The sequence below is a fragment of the Sminthopsis crassicaudata genome, chromosome 2 (genome assembly GCF_048593235.1).
Source record: "Sminthopsis crassicaudata isolate SCR6 chromosome 2, ASM4859323v1, whole genome shotgun sequence".
NCBI lineage: Eukaryota > Metazoa > Chordata > Mammalia > Dasyuromorphia > Dasyuridae > Sminthopsis > Sminthopsis crassicaudata.
The window spans coordinates 227101574-227116562 of record NC_133618.1 but is presented as its reverse complement, the minus strand read 5'-3'; the positions used below and the strand labels follow the sequence as shown (position 1 = coordinate 227116562).

The 14989-nt window shown below is 38.1% G+C and overlaps 1 protein-coding gene across 3 annotated transcripts in view; it reads right to left on the bottom strand.

Annotated features, from left to right (window-relative positions):
* LOC141555470 (bifunctional epoxide hydrolase 2-like) overlaps positions 1-14989 on the bottom strand; it is a 52711-nt gene that overhangs the window by 1968 nt on the left and 35754 nt on the right. For all 3 annotated transcript variants that reach the window (XM_074288381.1, XM_074288382.1, XM_074288383.1), the window contains 6 exons: positions 12232-12309; positions 10851-10881; positions 10026-10122; positions 8586-8655; positions 5186-5266; positions 171-229 (listed from right to left, as the gene is read on the bottom strand). In XM_074288381.1, the coding sequence (XP_074144482.1) occupies positions 171-229; positions 5186-5266; positions 8586-8655; positions 10026-10122; positions 10851-10881; positions 12232-12309 (416 nt within the window). The remainder of the gene's footprint in view (positions 1-170; positions 230-5185; positions 5267-8585; positions 8656-10025; positions 10123-10850; positions 10882-12231; positions 12310-14989) is intronic.

Below are 14989 nucleotides of genomic sequence, written 5' to 3'. Positions count from 1 at the left end.
AAAGGTCAAAGTGAATTGTCCCAGGTCACACAGCTAGGTAGTGTTAGATCTGGGATCTGAATTCACAGGATGGGATTAAGAAAGGAGGTGTTTAACTCCAAATCCAGTACTCTTTCTCTTTTATCCCAGAGATGCCTCCCAAGTAATCCCACCTATGGGGCTCTTCTTACTTTTCCATCTGAGTCCACTGTCCACAGTTCTCAATATTTCTCTTTTTCAGGTTGGGGATCTGAAAGAAAGAACCACCAAGATGAGAGGAAGCCATTTTATCTTTGAATGCAGAGTTGAGCATAAATCAGCATTCCTGACTATGGGAATGGTAATGAAGGCAGGGGCAGGTGAGTTTCATACAAGAAACATTCCTTTTTAGTCCCTGTAGACTCAATGAGAAACAGATTCTAAGAAATATTTAATTAGAAAACCACAAATAAATATCTATATTATTTTATAATTTTATTTTGTTAAACTACATTTTAATTTGATTTAGGCTTCATTGTGAGAATAGTGTTTAACATTTCTGCTCACAAAGAATACCTTTCTTTATTTGGTCCAAACAAGCATCATTTGCCATTAAATAGACTGTATCTATTATAATAAGTCTTAAATCTTATTCCAATATCTCAGGTCCAGACAGGCCTTCTTCCTACAGTTCTCCTCCTCAACAGCATCTGTAAGGGGCCTTTAAATGGGTGCCACAGCGCATCGGGAGATTGAGGCCCGGAAGTAATTCTGTGGATATTAGGACTGCCCTTGGGCGGGATCCTGGCCATATTGAGATAGCTTCCTAATGGGTGACTCTCTCGCTGATTGGCTGTGTGTGTGACCTCACAGGCCCTATGTAAGCCCACTGCAGGCAGCAATCGCCTCTCTTTAACCTGGCGTTCTTCATCCTGGCTTCCCAGCCTGGGTGGCCAAGCCAAGATGGGTAGCCAAAAGAGGTAAGGGTTTTGGTAGTGAACACGTGGGTCTTCTGACCAGGTGTTCACTCGGGAACCAACAAGTCAGGGCATCATAATGCCAACAAGCATCTCCCTACCTAGCTTTCAGGAAAGATGTTTCTCTTTCCATAGGAGACATCTAGGTGGTCCAGTAGAGAGAGCATGGGTTCTGAAGTCAGGAAATTTCAAATCTAATCTCAGACACTTACTAGCTGTGTGAACCTGGGTGAGCCATTTAACCCTGTTTGCCTCAGTTTTTTCAACAGTAAAATGAGCTACAGAAGGAAATATCTAATTTCTCCAACAACTTTGACAAGAAAACCTCAAATGAGGTTGCAGAGTCAAAAACGATTGAACAGTAACAGCAATAACCTCTGTCCACAAATCTCTATGTGCTTCTATTTATGTGTGAGTTGGCTCAGATTGGTTCTAAACTTGTTGCAGCAAATAAGATCTCTGATCATAAAAGATATGAATGAGGATGGAAAATTTTGAGCCACACAAAGTTGATCTGGGGAAGAACCTAGCTAAGGTCCTTCCTTGTAAAGTCCTAGCACAGAACAAAACATCTGGAAAAGAAAGAAAAATGCCCTTCAAAATGAGTATTTTTTATGTTAGGCATTGACTGTCTTTTGCAACTTATAGCATAAAATCACGTTAAGGGGCACATTGGAAAGAACATTAGTCTTGGAATCAGGAAGCTAGGTGGTATCATAGTGCATTGAGCCCCAAGCCTAGAGTCAGGGAGATCCCGAATTCAAATTTGGTCTCAGATACTTACTACCTGTATTAATCTGACCAAGTGAGGGTTTATACAATTTCCCCCTGTAGAGAAAGAGTCAAAATTGTCCAAGAAAGTTAAGGTTTCCAGATCAAAGTAAAAGTCTCCGAGATCAAGATGGCCCTTCTCCAATGTAAATAGGACTTCATGTGATATAAACTAACTTAGTGTATCCATCCTATCAAGGTTATCTCAATGTGTGTGGAACTTTATTATATATATACACATTATGTAATCATTTTTGCTTTTCACATCTGCACTAAATGCTTTTTATACTGGCATTTCACCACTTTTGTATAATTTTAATAAAAATATGCCAATAGTCTAAGGAGGGGTCAGTGGCCAGTGGGAAGGCAGAAAGTGAGAAGACTACAGAGATACCACACTACAGAAGTGGGAGCTTAAGGACAGTTAGAGATAATTGCTATTGAGTATAGTTAGTGACCTGAGCAATAAACCTGTTAGCTTCTGCATAGAAGCAATTAGTTGAGAGTTGAGAGTAACCTGCTGCTAATAAGAGGAGCTGTGATTTCACCTATTCTTAAGGAATTTAGTTAGAGACTTGCTCTCCTAGATCTTAGTGCTGTTTGGTTATGAAAACACTGGATTTGTCTCCTTGTAAATTCTTCCATTGATATGAAATGAACCTGAAGGATGAAAATATAATATCTCCCAAATCATATATGGATAGCAAGTCACTTATCCCTGTTTGCCTCAGTTTCCTCATCTGTAAAATAAGCTAGAGAAGAAAATGGTGAACCCTTTTAGTATCTAACAAGTATCTACACAGAGTTGGACACAACTGAAAAACAACCAACCAAAAACAAACAACATAATATCCTATCCCTCAAAGCAGGATGAGGGTAGAACGTCATGGAGGGGAGAATATGTGGAGTTTTATCTTTAAATCATGTATACCAGTCAACTACTATTATACTTTGTAGTCTTAATTTCAGTGGAGTATGGAGCAGGTTTTTGCCCTAAGTCACCAAAATGATATTATTATTAGCATGCATAAAATAACATAGCACTTTTAAGTCTGTAAAGTACATTATCTTCTTTGATCTTTACAACAATCCCATAGAGTAGATAATATTATTATGTCATCTTTACAGATGGTCAAATACAGGTTAAGGGACAAGATAACAGCTAGAGACTGAGACTGTCTTCAAAGTCAGTTCTCTATCTATTAAGTTAGAAGACTAGAAAGTGAATCTGTGACTTCACTTAACTGCCAGTTCTCCTTTCCCTACAGTTTCTGGGTAGATTACAAATGCAGGCTGATTAAACAGGCAAACCACATTGTTTTGCAAAAGATTATTTGTCAATAGATTTGAGAGCTCCCAGTGAGAAAGTATCCTCTACCAATGAAGACAGCTGATGGTCTCTTAGTCTTTCAGAGTTGCCTGGGATTAAGAATTTGGCCAGTGATCTATCCAGAATCATATGTGGGACCCAGGTCTCCCTGAGCACGTAGGAAAGTAAGGAAAGTAAGGAAAACCTTACTTCAAATTTGATTTTTAATCTGTATGACCCTAAGCAAGTCATGTAACCTCTATTTATCTCATATATGAAATATATGGAATGGAAACCTTGATAGCAATTTCTTCCTAGGACTGTTGGGAGGATCAAAACATTCATCTATTCTCTTCCTCCTTCCTTCCTTTCCTTCTCTCTCTCCCTCCCTTCTTTCTTCCCTCCCTCCCTCCCTCCTTCCTTCCCTCCCTCCCTCCCTCCTTCCTTCTTTCCCTCCTTCCTGTTACGTGAGCAACCTGCCAGTGGCTACTGGGGATCTAATTCTGTTCAGCAGAATAGATTCCTTCATATAAGAGAATGATAACAACACAAGAAGATTGAGAGGCAGTTGCATTCTCTGGCCTCTCTCCTCTTCCCTCTTGCCTCCAATTTATTTCATTCCCAATTCACAAGCAACATCTATTTCAGTAAAGGCTGATTTGCAATTCCTTTAAGTGTGTGATGATTCACAACTGTGGGAGCTTTTGGAGAACTGACCCACCTCTTAATGGGTTTAAGCCTTTACAGGCTTTCTGGGTTCTCACACTTAGGTGTGGTTCTTAACACTTTCCTTCCCTCCTTCCTTTCTCTTTTCCTGCCTTCCTTCTTTCCTTTTTTCCTTTCTTTTTCTCTTCCTTTCTTCCTTCCTTCTTTCCTTCTCCCTTCCTTTCTTCTTTCCTTCCTTCCTTCCTTCCTTGCTTCCTTCCTTCCTTCCTTGCTTCCTTCCTTCCTTCCTTTTTTCCTTCCTTCTTTCCTTCCTTCTTTCCCTTCCTTCCCTCCTTTCCTACCATCCTTCCTTCTTCCTTCCCTATCCTCCCTTCCTCTCTTCCTTATTCCTTCCTTTCTTCCTTCCTTTCTCTCCTTCCTTCTTTTCTCTCTCCCTTCCTCCTTTCCTTCTTTACCTCCTTACTTCCTTGTTCTCCTTCCTTCCTTCCTTCACTCCTGATTCCAGTATCTATTATGATACGATGCCTTTTATTTTGGCCTAGATTAGTCAACAGAAATTCCTGAACATTCACTCTATGAGTACTCTGAGGGGACAGAAGGAAAATTTAGTATGGTGCATCCTAGTAAATGATTCTTTGGGGTTTTGTGAATTGCTTAGGACAGAAAATTTCCTGAGCACTCCACATCCCAATTGGCCATGAGCTACTCTTGCATAATATGTATAATCTATACCCATAAATCCAGTTTAACCTCCAAGCCTCTCCAGTTTGGTAGGACCCATCAGAGTTTGTGACCCACTGGTATAACCTTCAAGATCTAAGAGGGATCGCCTCCTCTTGCTGAAGCAATATCATCCATGTAGACGAGGTAAATTTTTCTTTAAAAGATACTGAAAATATCTCCCATATTTAGTTGGTTCAACTAAGTCGGCTTAGTCATAGAAACTAAGCTAAGGCAATTCATGTAGCTTCTTGTGGCTTAAAGAAAAACCAGGCCACAAGTCGGGATTTTTTCTACTCCCCCCCCCCCCTCTCTGACTGGTAAATCAGCATGGCCAACACAGAGGGATGAAAGCTGTGATCAACTGCAACAATATTGTATCCTTGCTGAATATCTTTCTAATATAATTGCACGAAATTCCTCTTATTAACTGGTATATATTCTATAGGTATTTCTTTTCATTCCAATCTGAATCAAATATGCCTGACCATCAATACCTCCACTATGCTGTGAATCACTGGAAGATGACTTGTGTGGAAGGAACATACCCTTGAGATGCCCATCTTGGCAGATGATTCAAATGAACTTTAAAATTACTTCATTCTCTGCTTTGCTTTGTCAGGTTAGACTCTATCATACTATGCTTTGTGATAACTGGGTAACCTGCTCACTTAGCTTCTGGCACTCCATCTGGGGGCATTTTTTTTCTCTTGAATGGTTCTTTTTCTGTCACAAAGCATTTCCCATTCCACTACATCTTGATTTTGAACCCCAGGGTACTTACCCATTTTTTCATGTGCTTAGAAAATTTTGGAAGGAAAACCATGTCTTTCTCAGCTATGACTATCAGGGCTGGAATCAAGATCTGAGGAGAATATAAAAAGCAGTTGGAGAAGGAGGAAGGATACTTGAGAATAGATATCTTTTCTTTCCACACTTTCATAATTTAAAATTTCCCTAAGTATTTTTTGGTAGGAGTGTAAAGAAATGGGCCTCAAGGGTTACATCAGGGCAGTATAAAGGGCCCAGCAGTTATAGAGTTATGTTTGGGGCTCCAACCGCAGATTTGTGGTTGTGAGTGATGGAACATATCAAAGTATTCTAGGTATGAGAATAGCCTGAGCAAAGGTACAGAGATGAGAAATAGTGTCATATGGGGAATGGAATGCCATATGTAAAGAAGGCCAATTTGGCCAAAGTACAATTAATATATATAAAGGGAGTAACATAATTAGGTTGAAAAGATAGATTCACATAATGTCTTTTTATGAACAAAAGATTTTATGTTTGATCTTCTAGGTAATAGAGAACAACTCGCGTTTACTGAATAGAAAAGTAACATGTTCATACTTGGATCTTAGAAAAATCATATTGGTGGCTGTGTAAAGGATGAATTGAAATGGTGAGGGATTGGAGTCAAGGAGACCAAGTAAAAGGTTATGAGAATAGATCATTTAAGAAGTGAGAAGGATGTCATTTAGAGAGAACAGAAGCATTGGTTTGATTTGAGATTGATTTGAGAGATTTTGTAAAAGGAAAAATAACAAAATTTGGCAATTGATTAGAAATTCAGATGTGAGAGAGAAAGTAGTAGAAAGTAAGTGGAAAGTAACAATTCCAAATTTTCTAACTAGATCATTGGTGGTGGTATCTTCCTCAAAAATTGGAAATTGTAGAAAAAGAGATTTTTGAGGGAGGAAAGAAAGAATGAGTTCTGTTTTGGATAGGATGTATTTGAGATCTCTATGAGACATCTAAATCAAAATGTTTAATATGCAATTGGTGATACATTACTAAAGCTCAGGAGAGAAACTAAGTGATGTATATAAATCTCAGATGTGTCTGCATAAAAAAGATAAATTTGGTTTTGAATTGTTGAAACTTTTTCCATACCTTTTGGTGATAATGCCCCTGTTACTATCGCTCCTGTAGCTACTGTAGCTCCTGTAGCTACTATTTCTTTATGTCTTATTCTGTGACTAATCCCTTGGCTTGTGTAAGGATTTGTTTCAATAATTCCTTCATGAGTATTACCATGTCCCAGACATAAAATCCCTGTTATCAATTTTCCTGGTCTGGTGCCTGGCCTACCACGCCTTAAGCTCTAACCATACTACCAACTTAACTCTAGCTCCATTTTCCTGTATTAATCCTCCCATGCCCAACACAGCAAGGAACCAGTTTTGGTTTTAGAAGATGATAAGACTCTGCCAATCCAGTTCTACTTCCAAATTACAGACTTGACCATCTGTTAGGAAGATTCTCAAGTATAGCTTCCAAGGGATGAGGACTTGGATGGAGATTTCATGGTACAGAGGAAAAAGCACTGGTTCTAAAGTCAGAGGACCCAAGTTCACACACTTCCTCTGATGTTCACTACATATAGGACCTTAAACTTTTGTGATCTTAATTTTCTCATCTATAAAATGAGAGCTTTGGACTAGATTGCATCTAAGGCCCCTTTTGGCTCTATGGCCTTAGGAAGCAAGAATACTCAAGGGAACTTGGCCATGATAAACAAATAGGGGAAATTCCTGTTGCTATTTTGTACCATCATTCACTCTGATTGTTCATTCTTGGACTTGTGGGTTGTGATGTATTATAGAAAAAAATATAATGTTTTATCTCATGGAATTTTCCTCAAATAATATAAAAATGGCTTTTGAGTTCCAAAATTGTAAAAGTTTCAATGTATGGCAATGAAAGACAGAGACTAAAGGCTTCTAGTTTGAATCTAGAGGTCACAATGAACCAGTGGGTAAAAGAAAAAAATTATCTTGTTCCCTTCCAAACAAGACATACTGAGTATGTGGCTCCTTGGCATTTTGTAAGTGAATATGTCAAAAAACTTATTGGCATCCTGAAATCAAAGCTGAATCAGAAGCAATTAAAATTATATAAGGCTATGCTAAATGTGCATTTTTCCCCACTGGCTACTACACATACTCCTTAAAGAGTCTGAATTCATGAGAATGGCCCACAAATCTTTGTACAGCTTGGTTATTGAAGTGATCAAAACTTAAAACCACACTAAGACTTTTGGGACACACTGTGTATTTATAATGATTATAAAAAGTAAATAGAAATAACAACAATCACAAAACAAATAAAAAAGGAATGTTGCAAAATTACAAAGAATTGTTATCTTTTCTAATCCCTTCCCTGTCCAAGGCAGAGCTGGAGGGTCTATGAGCGTGAAATATTGTATATATTTTTAAAAAATGTATTCTCTGCTCTCTCTCTCTGTCTCTCTGTTTCTGTCTCTGTCTCTGTCTCTGTCTCTGTCTCTCTCTCTCTCTCTCTCTCTCTCTCTCTCTCTCTCTCTCTCTCTCTTTCTCTCTCTCTCTCTCTCTCTTTCTCTCTTTCTCTGTCTCTCTGTCTCTCTGTCTCTCTCTGTCTCTCTCTGTCTCTCTGTCTCTGTCTCTGTCTTTCTCTCTCTCTGCTCTCTCTCTCTGTCTCTCTCTGTCTCTCTCTCTCTCTCATGTGTGTGTCTCTATCCCTAGACTCTATGTCTCTGTCTGTCTCTGTGTCACTGTATCTTTCTTTCTACCTCTTTCTAGCTCTTTATGCTGGGGTCAGGAAGGGCTACATAATGGAGAATTGAGGCTATCTAAAAAAATCTATCAATATAATTTATTGTAACAGGATGACAAAAGATGATGATGATGATGTTAATAATGATGGTAATAGTATTTCATAGATTGTTATACCCCCAAAGCTCATCATTGAGTGGCCAGCCCAGGGCTTTGAGTCTCTCTGAACTTAATATGGCTGGACTTAAAAAAGAAAGTAGTCTACTGCTGGAAACATATGCAAAGCCTTTCTATCATGAGAGGACCTGCTAAAGTTTATGATCCACTGGCAGAAACTTCAAGGACCCAGAGTCACCCCCATGCTACAATGGGATACAGAAGCATAAATGATATTTATATAAACTTAACAATTTGTAAGCCACTTTCTAAACATTAGCTCATTTGAGCTTTACAAGCCCTCTGTGAAGCAGGTACTTCAGGTATTTTCATTCTCACTTTCCAAATGAGGAAAATTAAGGCTCAGAAAGATGAAATGCCTTGCTCAGGCCACATAGTTTAGTATCACAGATGGGATTTGAATCAGGCTCCTCCTGACTTCAAGTGCAGTATTCTGCATTGTACATTATCTTATTTCTTAAAGCAAACACTCACCTTCCTTCTGACTCCAGCACAACCCCACCGCCAATTTGCATCCAAGTTCCGATACCAATTTAAGGGACCTCTAGGAAAGCAAAAGAAGGAAAATCAGCAAGCTCTTTCAGTCGATGATTCTTACTGAACCCTGCATCTCAAAGAAAGCAAGTCTGAAATAGGAGGTGGTCCCCTTTCTCAGAGTATATGTTATTTTCTCCTGATGAATCAGTCAATAACTAACAAACATTTATTAAGAGACCATTATGTGATGTGTACTAAGAATAAAAAGTTAAAATCAAAACTGGGCCTTCCCTCAAGGATGAAGGATAAAGTTATTAATGTCACTTATTTCAGATTCTGTGTACTCAGAGGGGGCTAGGATGTTCTGTATCCTCTGATTTGCCACACAATCCAAACACATGAATACCTGCAATTAATCTATAGGAACTTGGGCTTGGTTTCCTATTGCTCATGACTTTGAGTGCTATGTGTTTCTTCAGGGTAAGATAACTTACTCTGAAGATTCCTCCCTACTCAACATCTTCCTTTTCTTCTAGAATGTCCTTTCTGAAGGGACTGAAGGGGGGGTCTGGGGATCAGTCCTGTGACTTCACTAGTGAAAGGAATTTCTAATGAGGAAATTGATTTTTCTAAGATAGGCTCCCACTTTTTCTTCAATTTAGGGGATGGAAGTGGTGGTGACATATTAAGAATTTAAGAGAATTTTAGTCACATGGCCAAAGTATGTCAGAGAAGGAACTCAGACTCAGGACTCCCTGATGGCAAAACTGCCTTAGTACTCATCATACCACATTGCTTCTTGTGGGAGTTGTTGGGGGAAAGAAGTTACAAGAGGAATTACCCAGTAAAGAATGAGTAACAAACATCTGAAAGAAGCATTTTTTGAACACAGATTCTCCCAGAATGCCTTTCTGTTTATATATCCTAAGGATTCCTTTGGGTGGGAGGGGATAAGCAATAGGGGTGTGGGTGTGGGAGTACCAGTGCTTGTGTCTTAAATGTGTTCAGATACCATGGGCATATTCTGTTTCATAATTTTATAAAAGGTATTTGTATGATGCATGGATGGAGTTAGAATTAGGTTCAAATCTCATTTCAGACATTTACTAGCCATGAGAGTTTGGCTAAGTCAGAACTCCTCTGAGCATTATGCTCCTTATCTGTGAAGAGGAATTATTTGATCCTTTTTGCAGCCCACTCCCCTCAAAATGTATCTCAGTAGTAGGGCTAGAAGGGAAAGTTGTAACATTCTGCTATAGGGGCATTCATAAGCTGCTAGAAATATTCACTTTTGAGGGGTGCCCTGCAGGTGGGAAAAAGGAGGGAGGAACTGAGATGCTGGGCTTCTGTAGTGAGAATAACCTGTGAAAATGAGGCAGACTTTACTCCCTTTCTTTCTTCCCTGCCCATCTTCTCACAAAATCATTTGACCTTTACCTGAAGCCAGATTTCTTGAATTGCTGCACAAAGAATTCAATCTCCTCCTCTGTTACCATCCAGCTCCGAGTGGGATTCTCGTTTTTTTTCAGAATTCCTACAGAAGAAAGACACTCACCTGCATCCCTGCACTCTGGCTTCACAGGTTTCCATAACTGATGTCACTCACTGCATGGCTAATCTTGAGCACCTCATCATTTTGATCACATCATCTTCCTGTTTCAGAAGTGTGCTGGGACACCTAATTGCTTTTTATGTTATTCTAGAGTTCTAGGTCTAGAAATGGAAAGGACCTTCAGCACCAATGCAATGCCTTCACATTTTATAACAAGGGAACTGAAGATCAGAGAGGATCTGAAATATCCTATCCAAGATTATACTGGAGGTAAATAGCAGAGGCATGATTTTGACCCTAAGTGGTCAGAGCTGAAATCTACTCCTTTTTCCACAGTACTATTCTGTCCCTCCTTGGGTCTTACAACCATGACTTCCATTATGGAAATGTCCCTAATTCCTATTTCATCTTAGATGGAGCCAGAGAACTTTTGTTCAAAGTCCATCTCTTGTGCTTATTACTTGCATAATGGAAATGAAAAACTAACAACGCCAGGTTCTTTGCTAACAAAATCCCAAATGGAGTCACAAAAAGTTGAACATGACTGAAATGACTAATGAACAAAATAACAAAAGGCTAGGAAAGCCCCAAAGATCACTATAGTCAGAGTACAGAAGTGAAAAAAAAATTTTTAAGGAGAAACTTCTCACAGATCTTGTCAATTCCTTCCCCAACCCTTCCAATCATCCCCTGCCAATGATATTTCTCACCCTTTTCAAGAGCATTTTCAAATCTGAGATACTGCAAGGAAGAGAAAAAAAAATTCCTTTAGAAAAGGTGACAGTTTGGCAAAAATTAGAGTTAGACCAATATCTTCATACTATATGCAGTTCTATGTCTAAAATACAAAATATATGATGAATTAACACCTAATAAGAATATATAAGCACTAAAAGTCATTTTCCAGTGAATGTCCTTAAAGGATGTGAACAAAGGTTTCTTGAAAGAATTATGAATTATTAGCAACTATGAAAGATAAGAGGAAGGAAAATCAAAATAACTTTGAAGTTTTATTTTACATGCAGCAAACTGGCAAAGATGACAAAAGATAATAAAGGGCTATGGAATGACAGGCATACTAATATATTATTAGTGGAGTTGTAAATTGGTCCAATCATTTTGGAAAGCAATTTAGAATTCTGAAAAGAAAATAACAAAAGCCCCTATGCCCTTTTACCCATATATCTCACCCATAAGCATATATCCCAAATTACTCAATCTTTGAAAATCTGAATTGCTTCACCTGGGGAATGAAGATAATCATAGACCAGACACTTGAATTATGGACTCAAGTTCCTGTTTAGTTTTAAGATCATTTATCTTAACTTTAGTAACTGATGGGATTATTGGGAGAAAGAGACTGATTATATAGTAGTTACAACACAATTAGGAGGAGATTAGGAGGAGAATTTCAAATATTTGGATAAATTGTTTGAATGCAGATGAAAGAACTGGCTTCTAGAGTGGGAGCCAAAGTAGTCTCAGAAGTTATCTAGTTTTACTGATGAGAAAAGATGACTTAAGTGGCTTGTTTAAATTAATGCAACTAGGAAATGGCAGAGCCACTATTTCAAACCCAAGACCTCTTATTGTAAATCTGTGTTCTTTCCATGACACTATTTTTATAGGATCTCCTAGATGACCTTTAGACTTTAGCATAGATGGGGCAGTTTAGAGTCAGGTGGTTCTGAGTTCAAATAGGACCTCAGACAGTTGTTATTGCATCAGCCAAAAAAAAAAAAAAATAATAATCTTAGGCTAGGAAATGGAAAAACCTTCACTGTTATGGCAGTGATTCCTGGAGTAAGATAATAACAGTGAAGGTTTTTCCACTTCCTAGCCTAAGGATATCCCTGGATAGGGATATCCCTTATGCAGGATTTCCCTCCCATCTAGGGATGGGATAGACAGGAATCAAAAGAGAAGGTCAGAAGTACTTGTTTAGTTACAAAGCTAGTAAAAAGAGTACAAAGGGAGGCCAGATGCTCCATATTCTGCTTCCTCACCTGCAGAGCCAAATTAGCCACCAGTTTCCTTCCCACAGTACCCTGCTGCCTTCAACAATCTCTGAATGCAGCATAACATATATACCTTTTTCTCATCACTTGCTCGGAAAATTAATTTGAATGTATGGTTGAGATCCTTCTCCAGTTCAGCCTCTGCCACTCCCTGAAAGGATAATGGAAACAAAATGAAGAATGATCCAATGACAAGGAGTCTCTTCTGAAACCTAGCTCTCCTGACTGAGTCCTAGATCAGTCAAATTATTTCTAGATTGCCTTGACAAGTCATTTTTCTTGCAGGCTTCCATTTTCTAGCATGGAAAATAATAAGAACCAGAGAAGTGAGGGAAGTAACTTAAAGATTTTACAAAGGGAGGCATCATGGTACAGGAGAAGGAATATTGACTCTGTCCCATTTCTGTTGTGTGTTACTTGTGTGATCTCAGAAAAATTACTCTTTCTGCTTTCTCAATAGTAAAATGAGGAGATTAGATGAGAGGGCTTTTGAAATCCTTTTCAATTGTACATCTGGGTTCCTATGCTCCCATTTGAACTTTTCTACAATCCTGGAAGGTGGGATTATAGATTGAAAGCCAGCAAGGTACACAAAAGTCATTGAGTCATACCATTGTATTATACAGATTAGGAAACTGAAGTCCAGAGGGATGTATTAACTTACTTAAGTTTACAGTTGCAGAAGTGAAATTTCAACTCTGACTACAGATTCCATACATTATGCATTAGAAAGACATTACTATTTTTATATGGGATGGCTTTCTGGGTGGGGGAAAGGAGAGATACTGAGAAAAATTCCAGTGATGTAAAAAATAGCAGCAAAAAAGATAGCAATAAATATTTATAGAAAAGTAAGACAATATAATTCTTTAGTGATAGGGAGATAAATGTACCTAGCTTCATTTCAGTAATTAATTTAGTGAGTTAAAAACTTAGAAGAAAGAGTTCCCATTATTTTCTTGAATAAAGACCTGACCTTGAAAATTGATCTTAGAACAATGCAGAGTTCCAAGGACAGAGAAGGAAGGAAAAGAGGAGACTTTCTGGACTAAGGGAGTCTAATTAGAGTTAAATGTTCACTTATCTCTTTGACTTATTTCTCCTTTCCTACAATCTTTTTTCACTCTGTGCTTTTCTAATCAATTCATGTTCCATCTTAAACTTTCAACAATAGTCCTTGGAGCCTGATTAACTTCACAAAGAACTAGAGATGTAACAGTGAGACAATGGAGTCCATCTAGGGGGATTCCTTTGTTTTAAAAATAAATGAGGCTCTGAGTTGTGGCCTTTACCCAACAACAGTTGATTGCATTGCCAAAAGCAAAGTACAATACTGCCAGAACCTAGTCTGATATTCATTGATAATAACTTTAATATGGTTTGGTATGACTTCTCTTTTCCCAGAAATCAAGTGCAGGCTGGAAGAGAATTGGGGATGTTGAGTAATGTCCCAGAATTAGAAGAAAATCAGAGAAAATTAGAAGAATTTGATGCAGCGTGAGGGAAGAAAATGGAACCAAGAAAACAATATACACCCTCACTAAGCAAGATGATGTAAAGGAAACAATATGAAATGTTATTATAGGAAAAAACCCATCTTGACCCCAGAAAAGATAAAGAAATGTACCTCCCTTTTTTTTCTTGCAGACTTGATGGTGATGTAATATGCATTGTTAATTAACTAATAAAATAAATTAATTATTTTTTGTTGTTAGAGAAAGGAGGGGAGGGATGTGGAAGACCAAGTGATACAAAGGAAAGAGTGCCTGATTTGCCTTTATGGACCTTAGTTTCTTCATCTATAAAATGGTGTGGATGTATTAGATGCCCTCTAGGATCCTATCCAGCTCTAAATTTATGATTATATAATCCTGTGCAATATAGGGACTCATATATTTTATGCTTTTATTTAATATATGCTAATTAACACAGCATAACAAACATATTAATAATTATCATTTCTCATTTTCCAATGTTATAATGCATACTGTGATAGTAGTTGGAAGTCTTCCAGCCTTTTCCCCATTAATCCAAGAAATGCAGAACATGTATAAGTTGATTAGCATGACAAGTTGCTACCTTGGAAGTCAGGGAAAGCCTGTTCCGAATGAGATGCATCTTTATGCCTGGAATGTACTGCTCACCTGTGCTTTTAGGAATTCTTAATTTCCTTCAGAGCTCAGCTTGAGGACCATCTCCTGTAGGAACCCTCTACTAATCCCTGTGTTTCCTAATATTTTTTCTGTTTATGCACAAACACACACACAACCATATACAACAAATACACACTATGCATATATATGCAATATACACATATTCACCCATGTATATGTAGGTATATATTCATTAGAAAATATGTATGTATATGTATGTGTTTATTTCTCTCTATTTCTGTCTCTCTGTCTGTCTCTTTGTAATAGGGGATTGGCATATGTGCAGCATTTGCTAATATACTTGGCTGATTTAATTTCCCCAGGCAGCAGAAACAAGGAAGTTTCTGGGAATCTTGATAATGTGGACTCAAAATGCCTTGAAGAGACTGTGGAGCATTCATCATCATGTAACCACATGTTTAAGAGAAGGCTTTTTTAGATCAGATTTTTTTTTTTTAGATCGTGTAGCTTGAACTAAGTCTTCAAAAAGGCCTCTTGACCTTGGCCCAAATTTCTTCCTTTGTTCTCTTCTTCTAGTCTTTGGGGATTTAAGTCCTTTAAAAATGGCATTCAGTGAGAGACAGTGCTCTAAGGAACAGAGGTACTGGAGATCCAACCCAGAATGGATCTCCTCTTGTGAGAGGATGATACAAGGAGCCTGAGAGGCAGTTGGTGTTC